Genomic DNA, 13,865 nt, shown 5'->3' with positions numbered 1-13,865 from the left:
AACACAAATTTTTTTTCAAAAAGATCTTATTGTTTTTGAGAAAATCCATTTTAAAGTTTCAAAGGAAAAAAGTATACATTTAAATGCGGTAAATGCATAACTATCATTTACCGCAATGAAATGTATACTTTTTTCCTTTGAAACTTTAACATCGATTTTCTCAAAAACTATATGTTTTTGTTTTTTTTCCTTTTAATCCCACTGTTCTTCTTAACATATCTGGCAGTAAGGGGGCTTTGCTATTAACCACTAAAGTCGGCGGGGTTTTTAATCACGAATACTGACTAGTGATCACGAGCCGGGTAACGAATGCAGTTGTGATTGGCATTCGTGATGGAGAGCCGATGACTAATGCCGATTGCGACCTCGTGATCGCAAAAAACTGCTTGAGCAGTGATGAGCACCACTACTTGCCCATGCTGTATAACAGTTCCTGCTGCACATTGCTCCTCCCACCTCCTCATAAACAAATTTGCCAATGATGGTGCAAATCCTGCACCCATAGCACAACTCCTTATTTGCACATAAAAATTATGCCTATACCAAAAAAAAGAGTCCCAGAGGGGTGTCCTGGTGATGGTTCGTCGCCCCTTTTTGAAGCATAAGGACTATTGATATGGATGATTTCCGTTAAGATTTTCTGGCATCTTTGATGATGCGTCCTTGAACTAATACTTAGAAACTCTCATTCTGCATAAAAAAAAAAGAAAAAAAAGTGTTCTAGTGAAGTGAGGGAAATATCTTGTAGGGATGTATAAAATCGACACGTTAGAGCCAAAAGGTCTTACTATTGATGTAGATCTGAACAGTTTCATTAGTGATGATTAGACTGAGATGGTGCCGAAGGTTGTTTACATTAAATTGTTTTAGTGTGTGTTTTTTGTTAAAGATTTGCTTGAAACAATGCATAGAACTGTATTGTGCATTGAATTACATTATAAGAAACTAGTAGACCCAAGCCTGTTTAAAAACGGGCTCTAGGTCTTTTTTCTACCGCCGCCGCTGCGCATGCGCACGCCCGCACCCGCGGGTAATTTTGAAGTGAGTGCATTGAGGTGACCTCCCCCTGAATGGATGCCATAGGGGTGATTCTGAGACATTGGCAGTTTGGTTGCTTTCTCAGAATGAAAGATTAGTTTGCTGGGCACGAGGAGGGGTGGGGGGGGGGAGTTAACCTACCCATAGCCGTGCAGTTTACACATGTGCCACGTTACTCCCGTGCTTTCTCCTTCAATTCAGAAGGAGTAGGCACCAGTCCAGAGTGACATGGAACGTGAGTGAACCGCATCAGCTACAGGAAGCAACATGGGTATGTTACCCTCCCCCACCCCCTCCTGCTGCCTGCAAGTTGTACTCATCATTTGGATAACGAGAAACACTATTAAAGATACTTTTCAAGGAAGTGCAGCTTTATGATTGATTTCTTGAGCTCCAATAGAAGGCTGCTGTTATTTCAGGTGGAGTAATATGGCAACAGTCAGTCTGATAACTGTTGGGTACTTCCTGTGCTGCAACACCTTTCTCTAGCACTGGATGTGATGTGTTGCTGGAGGGGATCAGTGAATAATGGCACACAGCACCTATGCATAAAAATGGCGCCGCATTAAAAAGATACGCTTATCGCTATTTATCGTTAGTACTGCATAATAATGGCGCACAGGGAAAAAAGAAGAAAAACGGCACACACTAACGTTATTTATCAATAGTGGCACACACTAACGTTATTTATCAATAGTGGCACACACTAACGTTATTTATCAATAGCGCCCTACATAAGCCAAACTGCAGACGTTATTTAACTGCAAAACGGGGAATGGATTTAATGCAACACTGTCAAGGTTAGGGTTGGGCACCACTGGGGGGTCTTAGGGTTAGGCACCACCAGGGGGGTCTTAGGGTTAGGCACCACCAGGGGGGTCTTAGGGTTAGGCACCACCAGGGGGGTCTTAGGGTTAGGCACCACCAGGGGGTCTTAGGGTTAGGCACCACCAGGGGGGTCTTAGGGTTAGGCACCACCATGGGGGTAATAGGGTTAGGCACCACCAGGGGGGTAATAGGGTTAGGCACCACCAGGGGGGTCTTAGGGTTAGGCACCACCAGGGGGGGTCTTAGGGTTAGGCACCACCAGGGGGTGGTTAGGGTTAGTCACCACCAGGGGGTGGTTAGGGTTAGGGATAGGTACAGAGAGGGTTCTGTGTGTTAACAGTAAATAACAATAAGGCTTTAACGTTAAATAACAATAAGGCTTTAACGTTAAATAGCGATAAGCGGCAAACGGATTAGCAGCAACACCGTGCGCCATTATTCGCAGGCGCCATTTTCAGATGGATGCTGCTGGAGATGACATGTATCCCTGCTGAAGCAGCTGTTTATTGCTGCTCCTATGAACACGAGAATCCACTTCTGTAATAAAGCTTAGGTGAGATGTCACCCCGCATGGAAGTGTTAAAATTGAACATGGTCATGATGGTATGGCCAATGGCCAACTTAAAGTGGATCCGAGGTGAACTTTTTACTCATTGCATAGTTGTGTTCCTTTCCTATTGTTTATAGGGCATTCCTCAAGCCAAATACTTTTTTGTTTTTGTTTTAATACTCTAATTCCCTATAAACTAAATAAGTCACGGCCACAGGTTTTCAGAGAGCCTTGGCAGTAGCAAGGGCTCATGGGAGCTCAGTCTGGGCAGCAGGAGGAGGTGTTACTAGCCATTGATTTCAGAGGCAGAGGGGAGGAGGGAGGAGGGGGGATTAGGTTTTTTTTCACACTTTTGTCTGAGTGCTCAAGATACAGATAAGCCTGCCTCTGTGTAATGTTTACAAACAAAATGGCTGCTGGCATATCACAGGAAGAAATAATCATATTCCATTAAAGCTGTTTGCAGCTAGATTTGCTGTGTAAACTTTAGATAAGATATATAGACAAGTTACTTGCTATAGTTCGTTTTTCATCTCGGATCCGCTTTAATATCCTGCTGAAAAAAAGAGAGGTGACAGAACTATGTTATATGTGATGTAACTTCTTCTTCTCACCATCTCTGCCTGGCTGTTGATGACCACCAGATGAGCTGCCTTTGCCTCGCAGTCTCTCTTTGCATCATTCCAGGATTTCTTGTATGAAGACAGATAGTAGCAGCTGAGTCCAAAGCTGGTCCAGCCGGAAGTGCACAATAAACTGTTTTCTTCTGGAGATGAAGAGAGAGAGGGAGAAAGAGAGGGGGTGTGAATTGTCTTCTGTAGAGTAATCAGCTTCTAACATCTCAATACACAGAAAACAGTGCTGGAGGTCACCATTACATCTCAGCCTAGTTAAGTTTCTCCAGATACCGGCACTCTACATTTAGAGGAAGATACTGCATGCTCTGAGCTCTGTAGAAAAATGGGTGGTTAGAGCAGTTTTCAGTTTCTAAGAAGATCCTTCATTCACTATACCTGTCCATCATTTTGTTCTGATCAGTGGTCGAAAAAAATGATAATTTATTCAGTCCAGCTTATAGCCAGTCTGTGATGAACACACCGGGCAGAACCAGCAAATGCACAGCAGAGATAACACAGTTCAAGGAATAGAAATCATAATAATAGTTATCATCTTGCTATGTCTGTGCTTGCCCTCCAGGTAAGATGGTGCCTTAGAGAGCAGCCACAGTACACACATCCAGGGGTAACCCGGATATCCGAACTTTTTTCAGCTATCCGACCGGATTTGGATTCCAGATACCTGGGCCCAAATCCGGATAGCTATCTGCAGATATTTGGCCGCATAACCCAGATATCCACGGATATCTGCGGATATCCGGATCCGAAATACTGTAACTAAGGAGCTGACGTCCTGGAGCCAATCAGAGGGCTCCCAGCAGAAGCCCTAGCAACCAATCACAGAGAGGAACCCTGGCCAGCCCCACATGACCTCATTGAGCCAATCACTGGGCTCCCAGCCTAAGTCCTGGCACCCAATCACAGAAAGGAACCCTGGCCATCTCCCCTGTATAATGAGGAGGGCTGCCATGATGAGACAGATCGTCCTAGCTTGCTGAATGCTCACTGAGAGATATGCTGCAGTGCTGGTGGTGGCCTAGCAAGGGGGCTGTACACAGTTAAAAACTAGCTATTCAGTGATTAACCCCTTCACTACTATCACTGCACTATTGTTAAAATCGTTAATTAGCTTGATTGATGTCTCATAGTGTGACAGTTAGAGTGTGTGCTTCAGTGCTGCTGGGCCAAGGACTGTACACAGTGATAAGCTGTTCAGTGATTAACCCCTTCACTATCACTACACTATCGTTAAATCGTTAATTAGCTTGATTGATGTCATAGTGTGACAGTTAGATTGTGTGCTCCAGTGCTGCTAGCCTAGAAAGGGCTGTACACAGTGATAAACCGAAAGCTGTTCAGTGATTAGACAAGACAAATAACATTTATATTGCGCTTTTCTCCTTGCGGACTCAAAGCGCCAGAGCAGAGCAGCAGCCACTAGGGCGCGCTCTATTGGCAGTAGCAGTGTAAGGGAGACTTGCCAAAGGTCTCCTACTGAATTAGTGCTGGCTTACTGAACAGGCAGAGCTGAGATTCGAACCCTGGTCTCCTGTGTCAGAGGCAGAGCCCTTAACCATTACACCATCAGCCAACTGCTGATTAACCCCTTCACTATCACTACACTATTGTTAAATCGTTAATTAGCTTGATGTCATTTGTGTGACAGTCAGTGTGTGCTGCATGCAGCTGCTATGTGTCTGTGTGTGTGCTGTGCACAGACCAGCTGCTGCCTGCTGGCCAGCTATTATCCTTAGGTATAGGTTAGGTTAGGGATTATTAGGGGATAGGAGGATTACTGTGTTATTGTGTACTTAGTACTGTAGTACAGCAGTCAGTGCTAGTAGTTGTTAGAGTGGTAGTACCACTGTGTTAGATTACTACAGAACTGCTGTGCTGTGAGCAGAGCCAGTGTGACAGTTAGTGTGCACTAGTGTCTTCTCCTCTGCTGTCTGACTGTCACTCGGCACTTGGCACGTGTCACGTGGCACTTGAAAGGATATGTAGGTATATATGTATATATATGTATATATATATTAGTATATAGATCAATTTCATATACAAGCATACATGTATCTGATCAATGTGATATTAATGTGTCTATAGAAGAATCAGCCACCCACACACATCTGTGCAGGAAGAGCTGGCTGCATGAAGTAGAGAATAGTCAAATTCTTCTTGCTGGGCAAAACCCCTAAGTGCCCCAAATGGGGACACCTGGAAGGTCATAAATAACATATTTCCCCGTGATCATTGAACTGTGCTATTTCTTGTAAATCACATGACTTTTTGTAATTATGGTGACATATGATGATATACTGCGCATGAGCAAAACCCTGTATTCAGTAGGATATAAGGAAGGTAGTGAAGTAAAGAACTAGCATATTGTGTGCTCACATCTTCTGTGTCTGTGTGTGTTCTGTTAACCATTTAATGTCCTGGCGCCAGGAAATTAAGTAGTCTAAAGCATCTGATATCTGACAAGGCCGTGACATGTACTTAAATAGCAACCACTCCTTTCAGCACTTGCCAAGTGGCACATGTAATGTGGCACTTGACACGTGTCAGTTGCCACGTGTCACATGGCACTTGCCAAGTGTCACGTGGCACTTGCCAAGTTCAAAGTAACACTTGGCAAGTGCCACGTGACACGTGCCAAGTGCCACGTGAGACACTTGGCAAGTGCCACGTGAGACACTTGGCAAGTGACACTTGGCAAGTGCCACATGCCAAGTGCCACGTGACACATGCTAATTGCCACGTGCCATGTCTGGCATGCTCTTGGCACACATTACACCTGCTGCTGCATTGCCCTGCTGCTGCATTGCCCTGCTCCTGCTGCCTGTGCAGCTCCCATCGCCAGGCCAGGGTGCCACAGGCCACTGATACTACCTATATTTAATCCAAAACACAATTGCTGTGTAATTTTTTGGAGGGGTATTGGCTGAAAACTGCCATGTCCCAGTTGTGCGGTTGGACTTTGGATACAATGTGGGCTGCAGGACCGCTGTCTGGAACCTAGGCCTGATGTTAATTGACAGCCATTTTTTTTATGTGGGGGAGGGATTTGAAGTCCCCACATCATCAATTAGTGTTCCCCTTTACAAAATAATGATGGTACATGCCTCATTTACCATAAAAACCCTTAGCAATTTAAAGGGCAGTTCTGTTTTTTCTATCCAGATATCCGAATCCGGCCAGATACCCCGGATACTGAGGTTGGATATCCGATTCGGATTCGGATTGAAAATTTTGAACTTGGATATCCGACCCAGATCGGATATCTGGGTATCCGGATCCGAATTAGTTCCAGATAGTGAAAAGTGGTATCCGAGCAGCACTGCACACATCTTCGTACCTTCAATCTTTTTTATGTTTTTGTGATGTTTATCCTGAGCCATAGTTAGTGTGACGTGTTTACTATGTACTAGATTTAGTATAGAATGCTGTAGTATAGCATAGCAGAGACACGTCATATTTTATGTTAGGTTAGCACAGCACCTTTTTACCACTCAGCTCGGGCCCTGCACATCCACCCAAGGGAGCCCACATGGCGAGGCCCATTGTCATATCAAGACAGACTCCAGCACAGCAACCAGATAACCATCGCACCACCGCTCAAGTGAGCCAGCCAGCCTGCCACAGCCACGCATCTACTGCCAGAGAGGTCTGCACCCTGCACCATAGCCTGGACTCCAGCCTCCCACAGTAGCTGCTTCTCTGCCTGCACAAGGTCCTGATACCAGCCTCCCACAGAGGCTAGATCAGCTAAGTGGACCAGCTTCAAAACAAGCATGCAGCAGAAACCAGAGCAAGCCATGCGTCCAGTCCAGTCCTAAAAGGCCTGTGCCGATGTACCTGTCCAGCTAGTAGGATGAATACTTCATCCTACTAACTCCTGAATCTGAGAGAGCCTAAGCGCTTTGAGTCCTACGGGAGAAAAGCGCTATAGAAATGTTATTGTATTGTATTGTATAGCTACTGGCTCTGCATGGCTCTTCGGTCAGCACAGACCAGTGGTCTCAGACTGCTCACCTCCCACCCTGCCGGATCTCTATCCACCTCATGCTGGACTATGCCGTAGCCAACTTCTGCCACTGACTGCATCTACTGTTGCATGTGAACTGTGACACACAGACAGCTGACACCCCTTCCCCCTGCCTGGAACCATCTGCAGCAACCGACCCACAAATGGGCGCCAGCAGCACAACCCGACCTGGAGGCCTGTGACGACCTTGGAGATCCCCATGCGGTTCATCCATTTTGGTGAAGAAAAAAATTAGAAAAGGCTCTGGTCCTAATAGGGACCTTTGGTCCTCAATGGGTTAATGTGACCAGTACAGGGTCCAACAGAAACATATTGGCTAGTTTTCACACATTTATTAACACCTACAGAGTATTAATAGGTTGGTGAATCAGGTCCCTTTAGTCAGATTTGAAGGTGTAGTTTGGTAGAATTGTGTCTCTGGGCTGTTGGTGAGTCTCAATCTGTAGGTAAATGTCACTGTCCTGAGGTGAGACAAACTTACTCTTTCCATCAAGCATGAATGTTTCCAGGGTCTTCACAGCTTCCTGAATCTTCTGAACATCGCTGGATAGAGAATCTGCACAACAGAGGATACAATCTGTGAGCTCACAAATGTCACCAGGGGTGTTGCTAGCCCCAAAGATCAGTGGCACATGCCCCGGATCTATTCTATGGTGCCCTGGATGTCCTTCAGCCAGAGTCAGGCAGTGGGTGGCAGTACTCACCTCCGTCCGCTTGGTCTCCAGATTCTGCAGACATCTTCTTTTCCAGGCTTGTCCCCCTAGTGTCTGAAAATAAATCAAATGCTAGAGCTCCTAGCGTCTGATTCTCAGATTCTGGGGGAGGATCACTACAGAGGATGTATCCCCAACTTCCAGGCAGTCTCGGGTACTGGGCATCTCCATGGTAATTGTTTATTAATTTGTCTAATTATAAACATGTGTATTACACAGATTAGTAGCCATGTGCAGTAAATATTATGGTAAAGGTGAAAGAAGAAAAACAATGGGAAATATTTTGAAATTGCTGCAGACTGCAGAACGAATACACACATGTACAATAGCTGCCATCTTTGTTATCTGTCAGAAAATGCCACCAGGTACCAGGACTCCAAGCGTATATCTTTGCATGAGTAATCAGAGTTAGTTCCCTACGACCAACAAGTCATAAATCTTTAAGGCCCCTTTCACACTAATGGCGCGCATTGCGGTATTCTCTCCAGCCAATCCCATGTCACAGTGGCCATTAGTCTCGATCAGGGATGCTCATCCAGATTCCGGATATCCGGGTAACCCGGATATCCGACCATTTTTTACGCTATCCGGCCGGATTGGGATTCCAGATAGTTGGGCCCAAATCCGGATAGCTATCTGCGGATAGTTTGATGCATGACCCGGATATCCGCGGATATCCGGATCCAAAATACAGTAACTAAGGTGATGACCTCCTGGAGCCAATCAGAGGGCTCCCAGCAGAAGCCCTAGCAACCAATCACAGAGGGGAACCCTGGCCAGCCCCATCTGACCTCATTGAGCCAATCACAGGCCTCCCAGCCTAAGCCCTGGCACCCAATCACAGAAATGAACACTGGCCAACCCCCCTGTATAGTAAGGAGGGCTGCCATGATGAGACAGATCGTCCTAGCTTGTTGAATGCACACTGAGAGACATGCTCCAGTGCTGGTGCCCTACAAAGGGCTGCCTGTACACAGTTATAAACCTAAAGCTGTTCATTGATTAACCCCTTCACTGCTCTATAGTAATCGTTAATTAGCTTGATTGTTGTCTCATAGTGTGACAGTTAAGCTGGCCATACACTAGGCCGATTCCCAGCCGATCGACTGTAGATTCGATCACTGGGATCAAATCTGCTGTCAAATCGTTAACATTAATGCTAAATTTCGATCTATTTCGTCCCAAAATAGATCGGTCCCGCCGATCGCTCCGTGCGGGAAATTACCATCGATCGCCCGTGGGTAGGGAGCGCGTCGCTAGCGGCATTCGAGTGCCGATGACTGAGGCAATACAGCTGCATTACCTGATCCGCCGGCGCGTATCTCCCCAGTCACCGCTGCTTCGTCTCCGCGCTGGGCTCCGGATCCAGCAGGCTTTACTTCTTCCTGTCCCGGCAGGAAGTTTACACAGTAGAGGGCGCTCTACTGTTTAAACTTCCCCCAGACAGGGGGAAGTGAATCCTGCCGGACCCGGAGACCAGACCAGAGCGGAGAAGAAGACAGCGGAGACCAGGGGGGAGTTGCGCTGGCCGGAGCAGGTAATGTATGCAGGGGGGGGGGGAGCGGCGTCAGCACCACCACCACAGATTGTGATCGGTTTCAGGCTGAAATCGATTCACAATCTGTTTGCAGTAAAGGCAGCCATACGATCCCTCTCTGATCAGATTCAATCAGATAGGGATCTGTCTGTTGGTCGAATCTAATGGCAAATAGACCAGTGCATGGCTACCTTTAGAGTGTGTGCTGCACAGCTGCAGTGCTGCTGGGCCAAGGGATGTATACAGTGATAAGCTCAGTGATTAACCCCTTCACTATCACTACACTATTGTTAATTCATGAATGTGTTAGTGTGCACTAGTGTCTTCTCCTCTGCTGTCTGACTGTCACTCGGCACTTGTCACGTGTCACGAGACACTTGGCAAGTGCCATGTGCCACGTCCGGCTTGCTCCTGGCACACGTTACACCTGCTGCTGCTGCATTGCTTTGCTCCTGCTGCCTGTGCAGCTCCCACCGCCAGGGTGCCACAGGCCACTGATACCACCTATATTTAACCCAAAACACAATTGCTGCATAATTTTTGGAGGTGTCTTGGCTAAAAACTGCCATGTCCCAGTTGTGCGGTTGGACTTTGGACACAATGTGGGCTGCACGACTGTCTGGAACCTAGTCCTAATGTTAATTGACAGCTATTTTTTTTTTGGGGGGGGGGGGGATTTGAAGTCCCCACATCATCAATTAATGTTCCCCTTTGCAAAATAATGATGATACATGCCTCACTTACCCTAAAAACGCCTTTTAAAGCTATTTAAAAAGCACTTTGTTTTTTCTATCCAGATATCCGAATAGGTATATCTAGGTATCCGGATCCGGATCAATTCGGATTTTAAAAATACTATCCGAGCATCCCTGGTCTCGATAAGACTGGCCACACTACTCGCAGTGTGACGTGATGCAATGGAAATACTTCTAATGACGCAGAGGCGATGCTGACTCTGCAGTATGTAGTCGAGTGGTTCCGCTCGTGATGCAATTGCATTGGAGCCAATCGCAGTGCAAATATCTAGATTGTTGCTCTAGTGGTGTTCAGTGATGCACTTCCTGTCCAGCAGGGGTCATGTCACTGAACTGGGGCAAGAGCTATGCAAATCACCCTGGCTGCTCACTCTGCTGCAGGGTGATTTAAGCATGAAATGGGGCAGTGTGATTGTCCTGCCCCGCCCTCCTCTGCCACAGTACAATTGCCACACATCATGGGCTGGATTCACTAACCCAGGATAACTGATATCACGGTCGCGCTAGTGTTTAGCACTCAGTATAACGCGCATAATGTTTTGCGCACGCTAACGCAAATTTTTTTGCGCAAACTGCATGTGTGAAACCAGACTAAAGAACAAAACATGTGTAACTGCTATAAATGACAGTTGCTATTCCCACTTATTACTCGTCCAATGAAACTTTGTGGAATTCTCCTTTAAGTTGTTTACAGTAAACGCAAAGGCTTGAGTTCTCTCCTCTGATGTCTATACCAGGAATATGGATCACCGTTTGGCAATGGTTTAGGGGAGAAGAGTGGTGAGAAAAACCTGACCTGGTGGGTCTCCTCACATCACATCTTAGCTGCGACCAGCACTGAGAAGAGTCCATCTCCTGTGTTCTCAGAAGATGGTGACCTCTCTGCTCCTGTATGGAGGTCATGTCTGAAAACTGGGCATCATGGAAAGACTGAGGGAGAACATGCAATGGGGGAACTCAGTAAAAGTCACCTGGAGCTGAAACTTGTACAGACTTTTGTTGGAGTTTATTCTGGAGATCTGCATCAGATGAGCTAATTTGTTCTAGGCTGGGTTTTTTAAATATGAAGTTGTTGAAGCTCAGTTCTCTTCACGTAAAGAAATCATTGACTTACTTGCATCCTGTTTGTTCTTCTCTAGCTGTGCAGTGAGGTCTCTGGCTGCAAAGGGAACAAATATAAAATATTGAGGACAGCAATATATATATACATTGAGTTCCCACCCTCATCCTTTAGGAATCCAATACAGTCAACCTTTCTTTTTTTAGAGTTGATGTACTTGTAAAACTTCTTTGGGTTAGATTTGATATCCCTAGCGATTTGATTTTCAGCTTCGATCTTTGCCAGCCTAATTTCTTTTTTACAATTTTTATTGCACTCCTTATAATTGCTTAGTGCAGCCTTGGTCCCCTCCTGTTTTAGGACCTTATAGGCATTCTTTTTCCTCTTCATTTTATCTCTAACCTTTCTATTCATCCATAGAGGCCTTTTTTTATTCCTAGATATTTTGTTTCCATATGGGATATATTTATTACAATATTGATTGAGAATTATTTTAAACGTTTGCCATTTCCCTTCAGTGTTCTCCCCTTGTAGTACATTATCCCAGTTCACCAGACTTATGGCCCATACTCACGGGCAACTTTTTGGCCTGTCGCCAGCACACGTGAGCATGTGCGCGACAGGCCGGCGACAGCTCGTCGCCAGGTCCCTCCGCATACACACAGCGGAGGGACCTGGCAACTGATGCGGCGGAAGCTGTCGCTGTTGCTCCTCCCCCCGCCGGAAGCCCAATGTATTACTATCTTGTTGCTGTCGCTAGTCCGCGTACTCACGCGGACTAGCGTCAAGTTGCGGCGGCGACTGTCGCCAGGCGATTGAGCAGGTTCAATCGCCTGGCGACATCAGCGACGAGCGACAGTTCGGGGTGCGCGCCCGTGCAACGCCGCATACTCACGGGCGACCTGTCGACGCAACACGTGCGCGCCGCGTGTTGCGGCGACAATTGTAGCCCGTGAGTATGGGCCATTAGTGTCTGCCTGAGTTGATTGAACTTTGCTTTTCTAAAATTCATAGTTTTAGTGGTCCTGCTGCCCCGTGGCCTATCAGTCACCAGATCAAACGTTATCATGTTGTGATCACTATTTCCTAGATGTTCTAGAACCTGCAGTTTTGTTACATTATCTGGTCCATTTGAAATGATCAAATTAAGGACTTGATTCACAAAAGGGTGCTAACTGATAGCACGTTTCCATGTGAATTTTTGCATTTCACGTGATCGCAAATTTTCACGCAAAACGATACCGTTTCTGCGTGCAAACAAACATTTTTCAAGTGAAAAATTTGCGTTTTCGTGCGAAACCTTTATCGTTTTGCGTGCAAATTCGCAACGCGAAAATTCACGCGAAAACGCCTGTGCTATCAGTTAGCACTCTTTTGTGAATCAATCAAGTAACACATACCCCCTAGTTGGTTCCATTACCATGTGAGTCAGGTAATTGTCCTGTAGTGCTGCCAGAAATCTGCTGCTTTTACCAGAATGGGTAGCCTCAATACCCCAGTCAATGTCTGGAAAGTTGAAGTCGCCCATAACTATGACCTCATTTTTACTTGCAGCTTTTTCAATTTGCTGTTGTAATCGCAGTTCTGCAGCTTCATTAATATGAGGTGGTCTGTAGCAATTAGCAATTGGCAACTTTTATTTCCACCATGAATATTTACCCAAACGGACTCCACATCTTTGCAATCTTCTTCCATCTCATCGTTGAGGACAGCTGTAAAAGAATTCTTAACAAAGAGACAAACCCCTCCACCTTTTTTCTCTGTTCTAACCTTCCTAAACACATTGTATCCTTTTAAATTAGCTATCCAGTCATGGCTTTCATCCATCCATGTCTCGGTTATTCCCACAATGTCATAGCCTTTGTCATTCAGAATGAACTCTAGGGCGTCTATTTTATTTGCAAGGCTCCGTGCATTGGTTACCATGCACTTTACATTTTTACCACCACATTTTCCAATTTTGCTTACATGAAATGGGCTACTTGAAGTTGTACCAACCTCTTTACTCTTTACACTGCCCCCTCCCCCCTCTCTACCCCCCATAATGTTAGGCTCCCACTGTCTTTTTACCTTATCTTGTCCACGTATTGAGACTTTATCCTCCCGCCTCCCCCCAGTTCCTAGTTTAAAATCTCCTCCAACCATTTAGCCATCTTCTCCCCCAATGCAGCTGCACCCTCCCCATTAAGGTGCAGCCCATCCCTGCTGTAGAACCTGTAGCCGACTGCAAAGTCTGCCCAGTTCTCCAGGAACCCAAACCCTTCCTTCCTACACCAATTTCTCAGCACTTATTTAACTCCCTAAGCTCCCTCTGTCCCTCAGATGTAGCACGTAGCACTGGCAGTATTTCAGAGAACACCACCTTGGAGGTCCTTGCTTTAAGTTTATCTCCAAGTACCTGAAAATCATTTTTGAGGACCTTCCATCTCCCACTAACTTTGTCATTGGTACCAATGTGTACCATGACAGCCGTATTGTAGTTCACCTCTACGCATCGTAGTTCGTATGTGAAGTTTCAAAACTACGCTTACGAATTCACGCCCACTATGCGTAGTTAACATGTGTATTACGTAGTGAACTACGAATGCGTTACTCGTGTCTAATTTTCCGCGTGCGATTGTATGCTTACAAATTTACGCATTGAAAAGAGGAATGTACGCAAAAATTTAACTATGCGTAATTGCGTATTTTAACGCGTATTCTATGAAATGCATACAAAGCA

General features: G+C 45.8%; 1 protein-coding gene across 1 annotated transcript in view; it reads right to left on the bottom strand.

Annotated features, from left to right (window-relative positions):
* The window catches only part of LOC137561142 (C-type lectin domain family 10 member A-like), a 102,104-nt gene that overhangs the window by 9,403 nt on the left and 78,836 nt on the right, over window positions 1-13,865 (bottom strand). The window contains exons 13-16 of the mRNA XM_068272404.1: window positions 11,198-11,242; window positions 7,783-7,845; window positions 7,560-7,634; window positions 3,031-3,182 (exon numbers count right to left, since the gene is read on the bottom strand). Of these exons, the coding sequence (XP_068128505.1) occupies window positions 3,031-3,182; window positions 7,560-7,634; window positions 7,783-7,845; window positions 11,198-11,242 (335 nt within the window). The remainder of the gene's footprint in view (window positions 1-3,030; window positions 3,183-7,559; window positions 7,635-7,782; window positions 7,846-11,197; window positions 11,243-13,865) is intronic.

Source organism: Hyperolius riggenbachi, chromosome 3 (genome assembly GCF_040937935.1).
Source record: "Hyperolius riggenbachi isolate aHypRig1 chromosome 3, aHypRig1.pri, whole genome shotgun sequence".
NCBI lineage: Eukaryota > Metazoa > Chordata > Amphibia > Anura > Hyperoliidae > Hyperolius > Hyperolius riggenbachi.
The sequence above is the reverse complement of the archived record's forward strand: the minus strand, read 5'-3'. Positions and strand labels throughout refer to the sequence as shown.